This window comes from Fukomys damarensis, unplaced genomic scaffold (genome assembly GCF_012274545.1).
Source record: "Fukomys damarensis isolate Sample0158 unplaced genomic scaffold, DMR_v1.0_HiC HiC_scaffold_4439, whole genome shotgun sequence".
Lineage (NCBI taxonomy): Eukaryota > Metazoa > Chordata > Mammalia > Rodentia > Bathyergidae > Fukomys > Fukomys damarensis.
The window spans coordinates 1-8814 of record NW_022905351.1 but is presented as its reverse complement, the minus strand read 5'-3'; the positions used below and the strand labels follow the sequence as shown (position 1 = coordinate 8814).

General features: G+C 55.0%; 1 protein-coding gene across 1 annotated transcript; it reads left to right on the top strand.

Annotated features, from left to right (window-relative positions):
- The first annotated feature begins 6 nt into the window (after positions 1 to 6).
- LOC104868793 (integrin beta-2) lies at positions 7 to 3060 on the top strand. Its single transcript, XM_010633774.2, has 4 exons — positions 7 to 107; positions 509 to 711; positions 2229 to 2395; positions 2610 to 3060. Exons 1-4 carry the CDS (start codon positions 43 to 45, stop codon positions 2670 to 2672), a joined length of 498 nt encoding a protein of 165 aa, XP_010632076.2. The 5' UTR covers positions 7 to 42; the 3' UTR covers positions 2673 to 3060.
- Positions 3061 to 8814: the final 5754 nt, after the last annotated feature.

Sequence of the window (8814 nt, the reverse complement as noted above, 5' to 3'; positions counted from 1 at the left end):
AGCGGCCGCGGCCGGTGTCACTGCAACACGTGCGAGTGTGACATGGGCTACCAGCCGCCCCTGTGTGAGGACTGTCCTGGCTGCTCCTCGCCCTGCCCCAGGCATATGTGAGTGTCCCCCGCCTCCCTGTGCCCTGGGACCCCAAGGCTACCGTGCATGGCAGCCCCACGGGCTCCTGCAGGAGCCAGTACCCCTCCCCTCCTTGTGGCCCACTGTGGGCCCTCACTGGGGAGGGGGACTGGGCCTCTGCAGCCTGGGCCAGGGCTCCATCCACCGCTCTGCCTTCCCCCCAGCACAGAGCCTGGTCTACACCCCACTCCTTCACTGGACACCGAGGGTGTGCGCTGCCCCAGCCCAGTGCACACTCATGCACACAGACACCCTGTGTACCCTTGCATACTTGTGCACCAAACACATCCCTGTGTCCTCTCGGCTGTGCACCCTGGCACGTGTGCGCATCCTCGCACACACTGACACACACACCCTCTGGGCCTTGGGGACCCTGTAGCTCCTGTGCCGAGTGCCTGAAATTCGGCTCGGGCCCTTTGGAGAAGAACTGCAGCACGGTGTGCGCGCCTCTGAAACTCGTGACCTCCGCTGTGCTGGGCAAGTCCTGCCGCGAGCGGGACTCCCAGGGCTGCTGGATGACCTTCACCCTGCGGCAGAGGGACGGGAAAGACAGCCATGACATCCACGTGGAGGATGCCCGAGGTGAGGCGGGCAGGAGGCTTAGGTGACCAGGGCTCTGCCCCGAGGACAGCACGGGCAGTAGAGGGATGGTCTCTCTTCCATGGGGCTTGACAGACCCGGGGCAGCCTCGCAGGCCAGACTGGCGCCCTCCTCCTGCTAGCCAGCCTCTCCCTCTCCTCTCTGCTCCCTCCCCACACCAGGGAGGGGCAGCACTTGTCGTCCTGCAGTGAGGCCCCACTGAGTGGCAGGGTCCCCAGAGCTGGTGTCCCCCTGTGGCATCAGATCACCGAGTGAAGTCTTAGGGGAGCCCAGGCGCTGGCCCCCAAACACAGCCCTGTGTTCACCTCTGGTCCTACAGGGCAGGGAAGGTTGTGAACCCGAGACCCCAAGCTGGTCCTCTGGGGCTTGACAATCCAGGGGAGTGAGGCACTGGGCCACTTGGAGACCCAGATTCCCTCAGCACAGGCCAGTCCCCAGGGTGCAGAGCCCGCTGGGTGGGTCCCGAGTCAGGAGTCAGGGTCCTCTCAGGGGCTCAGGGATGTGAGGGGGCGTGGGGCGGGGCCGCAGGCATGAGGAGGGGCAGCTGTGTACTGCATACTGGGAAGCCACTCCCTCCTTGGACCCTCTGAGCTGCACTGCTGAGGTCAAGTCTCTGGCAGCCGGGTGGCTGCTGCCCTGTCCGTGGCCACTGCTCCTCCAGGAAGCAGCAGAGTGAGGTGGCCACGTGGGAAACTGAAGCCTGCAGTGTGGATGGAGTCTGCCCTTGAGGACGGCAGGCAGGACAGTGGGGCCGGGTGGGGGTTGGGAGCAGGGCCCCAGCAGACAGCGTGGGGACCTTGGGTGAGGGCCGTTGGTCTGCATGCTGGGTGACGATAGCTAATGGTGCAGGAGAGCTGGACTTGCGCAGAAAGACGTGAAGGACTTCACGGCCCTGGGTTCTCAGAGCCCTGAGGGACGAGCTCGGAGGACACACAGGTGGATGTGGGATGCACAGGCCTGAGCCTGGGGAGCCCTGCCCCAAGCCCTCCTCAGGTGGGCGCAGGAGGCAGATTGCCCGCCTCTCTTGTGACAATGGCCTCCCTGCCAAGGCCAGGGTGACATTGGGGAGACCACAGTGGGACTGCGGTGTGGTCCGGCACCATCTGGGGACCCTGCCTGCTCCTCCAGGGGCCCCCCTGCCTGAGCTCAAGCCCTGCCCCTGCTCCCAGGTCGCTGCTCCAGTGGGGACTGAGAGTTCCCACCCTGAGCCTTCCACATGTCCCTAGCTGAGCGCAGCACAGCACCTGCAACTCTGGGTGCACAGCTGGCTGTCCTGGCAGATGAGGCCGTAAGTCACAGGCCAGTGAAGGCCTGGCGAGCTGACTTCAGCTTCGTCCTGTGAGCAACCATGCCGAGTGGTCTTTGAGGACATCTGGAGCCACAGGGCTGTCAGGAAGGCACAGCCTGGGTTCCGTCTCTCACCCATAGCGATGGGCAGTGTAAGGTCCGTGGCCACCGACCTGTGGTGACACTGACAGTTGGCTGTGCATGTTCTTTAGAGTGCGTGGAGGGCCCCAACATCGCCGCCATCGTGGGGGGCACCGTGGCAGGCATTGTGCTCATCGGCATCCTCCTCCTGGTCATCTGGAAGGCCCTGACCCACCTGAGTGACCTCCGGGAGTACAGGCGCTTCGAGAAGGAGAGGAGCAAGTCCCAGTGGAACAATGTAAGTGGCCACAGGGGCACAGCTCCGGGCCAGGGCTGTCCACGCGGGAGTGTGCACACCACCCCGGGGAGCTTGTCCCCAAGTGTGCCAGGGTGTGCATGAGCTGCTGCAGGGACTGGAATCTGGGCTGCGGCCCTGGCTCAGCTTCTAAGTGGCGGCTCTGAGTCCACTCCCCAAACCCTTCCTCTGCTCACAAGCTATGCTTTCTCACCAGGATAACCCCCTGTTCAAGAGCGCCACCACCACCGTCATGAACCCCAAGTTTGCTGACAGCTAGGAGCCTCTGGTGAAGACGAGGCCATAGGGGTGCGCCTGATGGGGCCCCTCCCGGCACAACCCCCGCACCCCACAGCCGGACACGTGTCGCCACGGAGCCGAGTCCTCCATGTTCCTCCCGCCCCGGACACACGGCCAGATGATCCTATGGGCGCATCTTCAGGGACAGCTTCCTGTCTCTTCAGTCCAGTGATACCGAGGAACAAAAGACTCCCCTAAGTTTCCCGAGGCCCAGCCATGTCCCTGTGTTAACCTTAGCATGGCAGCCTAATCAAGGGCAGTGCAGATTTATTTATATTTGAATTCACCAGGCTATCAAACTACATGCCACTGATGATTCTGTTAACCAATCACGAATAGAAAATAAATAATAAGACCTCCATCAGAGCGTGCAGGAAAACTGGCTCCGCGGCGTCCCTGCTGACTCGGTCCTGCTCATCTTCCACCCCAGGTGGGTCAGCTCAGTGGCCCGAAGGGGCTCCTGTTACCTTTCCTCCTTCCCCTGTTGGCCGTGCATGCTGCCCCTCTCCAAATCCTCGATGCTGTTGTGACACTCCGGAAGGGAGCTGGAGTCCGTTGAGGTCACCTGTAACTCCGGGGGCTCTGGGAAATGCTGGGTCCTCTCGTGCCACTGCACTGATGCCCAGACCACTGCTGTCACCTCCTGGAGTGGCCCGGTGTCCAGCAAGCCCATGGACCTGACTTCTCTGGCCTAGCTTTGATGTGCCCTGATTTAATTTGATATATTCACAAGTGGTGATTTCTTACTCGGTGATAAGTTATTTATCAGACTGAGCCTATGACCGCACTGTGAGGCCAGGGGTTGTTCTCAGTAAGTCCCGTGTGTCCAGCACGGCTCTCTCCTCGCTGGGCAGGGCATTGAGTTGGTTCCTGCATTAGTCAGGCTCCCACAGCTGGGCTAAGATACACGACACCCATAATTTAAAGGCGGAGATGTTCCTTTGGACTCACAGTGTGCTGTGGTTGTGTCTGGATGCCCCCGCCCAGCCTCATGTGCTCACAGGTGGGTTTTGGGGAGGACACTGGATATGGGGTGTGACTCATCGGTGCATTCTGCACTGGTGAGTTTGGTGCTAAATGTGATGTTGGCAGGGAAGGGGGGATCCTGGTCAGAGAAGGGGGGTCATTGGGGGCCCAACTCCACCCTTGATCTTGCTCTCTGCTTCCCACTGCCATGCTGTGATCTACCTCTCCGCAGAACCCCTCTGCCCTGCCACCTGCCTTGGAGCAGCTGACTGTGGACAGAGCTCTACACTGTGAGCTGAAATAAACCTCTCTGTCTTAGATTTGTGGGTATCGGGTACTGTGTCTGAGAAGCAAGAAAGTAGCTAAGGCACAGTTTCAGGAGGTTTAGTCTGTGCCTGCTTGGTTGGCGCTGAGGCAGAGCGCATGGCAGAGGAACCCTGCTCAGCCCATGGCGGCCAGGAAGTCAAGAGCAAGCAAGAGCCTAAGTAAAGCCGCACCCTGCGGTAATCCATGTCCACCAGCCGGCCCCACCTGCTCCAAGCACTTTCAGCTGTGAATGGATGAGCAGACCAAGCCGCGGGGGACCACAGCGCCTCAGGCATGATCCAGTGGCCTTCCCAAAGCCCGCCCTCTGAACATGGGAGGCCCGGGACGTTGTAGATCTGACCCTAACACTGCTCAGCTGCACTTGGTGGAGCAGATCACACTTCCCTTGGGGCAAGGGACAGCTGGAAAACTACTGTTCCCCACGGGATGGAGTAAGTCAGCACAGGGCACAGCCTGCTGTCCCCAGACGCCCCAGGGATGACAAGCTCACAGTCTCCTTAAGTCAAAAAATGGAACTGTGGACAAAAGGGGGGACCAGGAGGGTATTTATTAGAAATTGTTATTCTCAATCACAATCACAGAGAATATATCACAATTATAGAGAATCACCACAGTCTGAGCCTACTTTGGTCCTTTATTGCCAGAGGTCAAGAACAGCTGGCACTCAAAAAACTCTCAACAGAGGCCAGGCATTCAGCTCAGTGGTTTCACCGCCTGCCTCCCCAAGCACAAGGATGCGAGTTCAATCCCCAGTACAAAAAAAGAAAAACTCAACAGCAAAAAGGGGTTTTCAGGTTTCTTTTAAGCAGCTCTTCTAGTTGGGGAGGGCTCAAGGAGAGGGGAAGCACAAGTGGGATTTCACAGAAACAGAAATTTGCTTCGTGGGGCTCAGGGGAAGTTTCACACAGTTTAGTTGAAACAAAATATTACATAGGTGTGGAGTGTTCTGCCCACAAGGTCATAAAGGTGACACAGAGCTGCAGACTGCTCCACCAAATGGGATGCAACCTCAGCAACCGTGGGCACTCTGGGGTGGGGGAACGGTGATGCGACACAAACGGGGTCAGGTTGGCTATCACAAAATTGTTAGAGAAATAGCTCCTGTCTCCCGAGGAGATTCTAGTAGAAGTCCGAATGGTCCTCTTTGTCCAGCTCCCCTGCGAATAAGCAGAGGCGGGAGAAGACTCAGTCAGTTCACTCCTCACAAACAAACTGAATTCAGGGAAATCAGTTATTTTGCATTTCAAATGTTCCTAGAAGGCAGGAAGGAGGCAGGAACTGGTAGCTGACTTAGCAAACTCTGCCTAAAACCTTCATCCTGGAAGGAAGGGTTCTTACCTCTCCCTCCTTCTCCTAGTTTTTATCCTTTTCTTGGGTTGTCTTTTACATTTCTACGTTTACCTTGCTGCATTACTTGAGCTAGCTGTCTTCTCTTATCCAGCTCTATCTCAGGTGGTCCTGGCTATGGATTAGCGAACTAAGCTATTACATCATGTGGGGCCAGTGTCCTCCTCAGACAGGCACCCAAGGGAGCTTGCCCATCCGGTTGGCCGTGGGAGGATGCAGGAAGGGGTGGTCTACGTAGCACAGTGGATCTGCATCTACAACCCACCCGCTGGTGTCCTGGCTCCCTGGCTCCCAGCTCCTCAGCTGTGGGCCGCGATCTTCTTGGCATGTAGCTGACCCAGGCTTGGTGGTTTACTTTGAGGTAGGAATAGACTAATGCATCTATTTATAAATAAGCACGTTTGAAACAATTGCCAAAGATTTAGCGAGGCCATCCCCTCCCACATCTAGGAAAAGAATTAGCTTTTGCTTTTTCTATTAAAAATGAATTCCTGCCCACCCAGCATGGAGGTGCATCCCTGTAATTCTAGCACTCCAGAGGCTGAGGCAGGAGAATTGCCAAGAATTCAACACCAACCTGGGCTATGTAGTGAGTTCAAAGCCAGCCTGAACTACAAAGTGAGACCCTGTTTCAGAAAAATAAAAGGATTGAAGAAAATCAAACCATTTCCAGACAAAGCCAGCCCGCCAGTCAGCCTCACCTTCTGCACTGTAAAGGTTGTTGACCTGGGACTGCCCCAGGTCCTCAAACAAGGTGAGCTGCCTCCTTCGGCCCACACAGCAACGGCCCCACCCTCCTGACACCAGCCCACAGCCTCTCAGATATCTCCCTCCTGGGTCCCAAGGCACCCACACAGCCCTCCAGTCTTCCTTGTCTTTCTTTCTTTCTTTTTTTTTTTTAAATTTTTCTTTTTCTTGAGACAGAGTCTCACTTCGTAGCCCGGGCTGGTCTCAATCATACAGTAATCCTCCGGCTTCAGCCTCTCCAGGGCTGGGATTAAATGCACCACGCATCAGGCTCGCCTTCCTTTCGGGGGGCGGGTGGTTTGAGACAGGGTCTCACTATGTAATTGAGAGTGACCTGGAACTCACTGTGTAGCCCATTGCCTTTCTACTTTAAAGACAGGCTTACAGACCTCATTAGGGCCAACACTGTACACAGTGGACCTGGGCCAACTTCCTGGTTATGAATAGAACACTGGGTCCTTAAAAAGAAAACAATGTGTCTTGCTGATACAGGGGTGATATGCAAGATAAAATAGTGATCAGGGGGAACAGACGCTGCTAGATATCTGAAATTCGAGTTCTCTAAAATGGAAGAATGAATTCTAGGAACCACAGAGGTTAAGGGTAGGAAAAATTTATAAAGATAGCTTCTAAGAGAGACAGAAGGGGGTTGCCCGGGCGACCCTGTTTCCCAGAGGGTTTTTATGGAGCAAAGCCATGAGGTGAGGTGGGTTCAAAGCTATAGTCCACTAGTAAGATTACAAGTATAGTGGGTTAGGTAATATTGATTAAATAGGGATCCCTCTCAGAGCAAGCGTACAAGGACCAACCAAGGATTTCCAGGAAGGAGTGGGTCAGGCACCTTTCCTGGAAGGGATGGTTTGGTTACCTATTTAGAATATCAATCACTGCTCCTCATCCCCAGGGGCAGCACACAGGTACAGTCCTTTCTCTCTTTTTATAATGCTGACCTTCAGTGAAAGTGTCTGGATTGCCCTTCACATTAACTCCTTAGGGCTGGTCCTGCCTAACGCCTACAAAATAGCTAGGTAATTTATCTATCTACACTAATAGGACCTCCAAATGACAAGGGAAATGTTATCATTCCCGATTTGTTAGATGTCTGATAGGCCAAGTCTGTGTTCTCTAAAATGGAAGAATGAATTCTAGGAACAGTGGAGGTCAAGGGTAGGAAATGTTTATTGAGGGGACAGCTCCTGAGAGAAAGGAGGGGCCCCAAATGGGTAGGCCAGGACCCCACTTTACAAAGAAGTTTTATAGAACACAAACCACATGGGTACGATGTGGGTTAAAGCTCTGAACAGCCAATAAGGTTGCAAGTATAACCACTTAGATAATAGTGATCCAGTGGGGAACAAGTCCTGTCACAAGGGGGTGTGGAGAGAACAAAGACTTTCTAGAAAATGATGGGCCTGGAGGTCTGGGTCACCCACCAGGGTGGCTGATGTCTCTCTGGACTTAATTAGGCCCAGTGTTACCGCTTATCTTGTCCTTTAGGAAGTGTGCCCTGGTCATTTTATCTTTATTTTGAGGCCTGGTCTCCAGTAGATGCCTCTCCAGCCACGGCTGTAATATGTTTTCATGTTCTGTGCTGACTCTGTCCAGGGCCCAGCCCTACCTGACCGCCTAGAACATTTCTACCTAACTTGGCTGTGCGAACCCCACCAGGGACCTAAGTGTGTGCATCTTATTCCACTCATTTTCTGTAGCGCCTCCCTCCGCACTCTGTGTCGGGCAGCTTTCTCTTCACCTGGTCACCGCACCCACAGGCTCCAGCTCTGTTCTAGTGTTTCCGGCACCCAGATTCAAACGCCCAGCTTCAGTTTGCCCACTGCTGACCAGATCAAAGGAGGCCATTTCTTTGGGTAAACAGAGAAGGGGTTTACTCAAAGCCGGCTCTGAGGAGACAATGGGCTTACTTACCTGAGATCACCATCTCCAGCGTCCAGGCATGTGGGGTCTTCCAGAGCAACGGCCAGCCAGGTCCAGGGCTATCTCCCTGCTGTCGCCTAAGCAAATGGGCTGGGCTGGGCCTCATGACAAGATCAGCACCTTCTGTCCAACCTTCTGGTGAGAGGTGGGTGGCTGCTTATGCCCCAGGCTGGAGGCCTGCACTTGTCATTGGAAAGGAAAAAAGTCTACCTTCCGAAGTTCTATCTCCCAGTGCCTTACACAGGCGCACTGATGCGCTGCCCAGGGCCCGGAGCCACCGCTCACCCTGGGCCCTCTGCCGTGGTTTTGAGGCAGGGGAGGAGAAATGAGGAGCAGAAAAGAGGCAAGAAAAACCCTAATTTAATTTTAAAGTTGTACTTTTAATAAAAACTGCAGTTTCAGGACAGAAATGCAATCAACAATTCCTGGGGCCCTTGAAAACATGGTAAGCCTGGGCTGTTCTGTCTGTGGATGGGTCTCTTAGACGCTCCCCTGTACAATGGGCCTTCCCTACCAGAGGGCTGTGGCTCTGTCCTGGGTGGTGGCTGTCACCTGTCACCACACCCCCCCATAGAGAGAGCTTTCATTCAACTGTAAATGTGATGAAACTACCTTTCATCTGTAAATTTGTTTACTTGTTTGTTTTTTGAGACAGGGTCTGGCACTGTAGCCGAGGTTGGCCTTGATTCTCATGCCCTCCTGCCTCAGCCTGCCAAGTGCTGGGATTACAGGTGTGTACCACTGTAAGAGCCTGACTGAACCAGAGCGACTCCATGTTGACCAGCAAATGACCTAGAGACTGT

What these genes read in the sequence shown, in the direction of transcription:
- LOC104868793 (XM_010633774.2), top strand. Translation starts at nt 43, where the DNA reads ATGGGCTACCAGCCGCCCCTGTGTGAGGACTGTCCTGGCTGCTCCTCG. An exon ending in TCGCCCTGCCCCAGGCATAT is followed by an intron (nt 108 to 508) that starts GTGAGTGTCCCC and finishes GGGACCCTGTAG; the next exon opens with CTCCTGTGCCGAGTGCCTGA. An exon ending in CCACGTGGAGGATGCCCGAG is followed by an intron (nt 712 to 2,228) that starts GTGAGGCGGGCA and finishes CATGTTCTTTAG; the next exon opens with AGTGCGTGGAGGGCCCCAAC.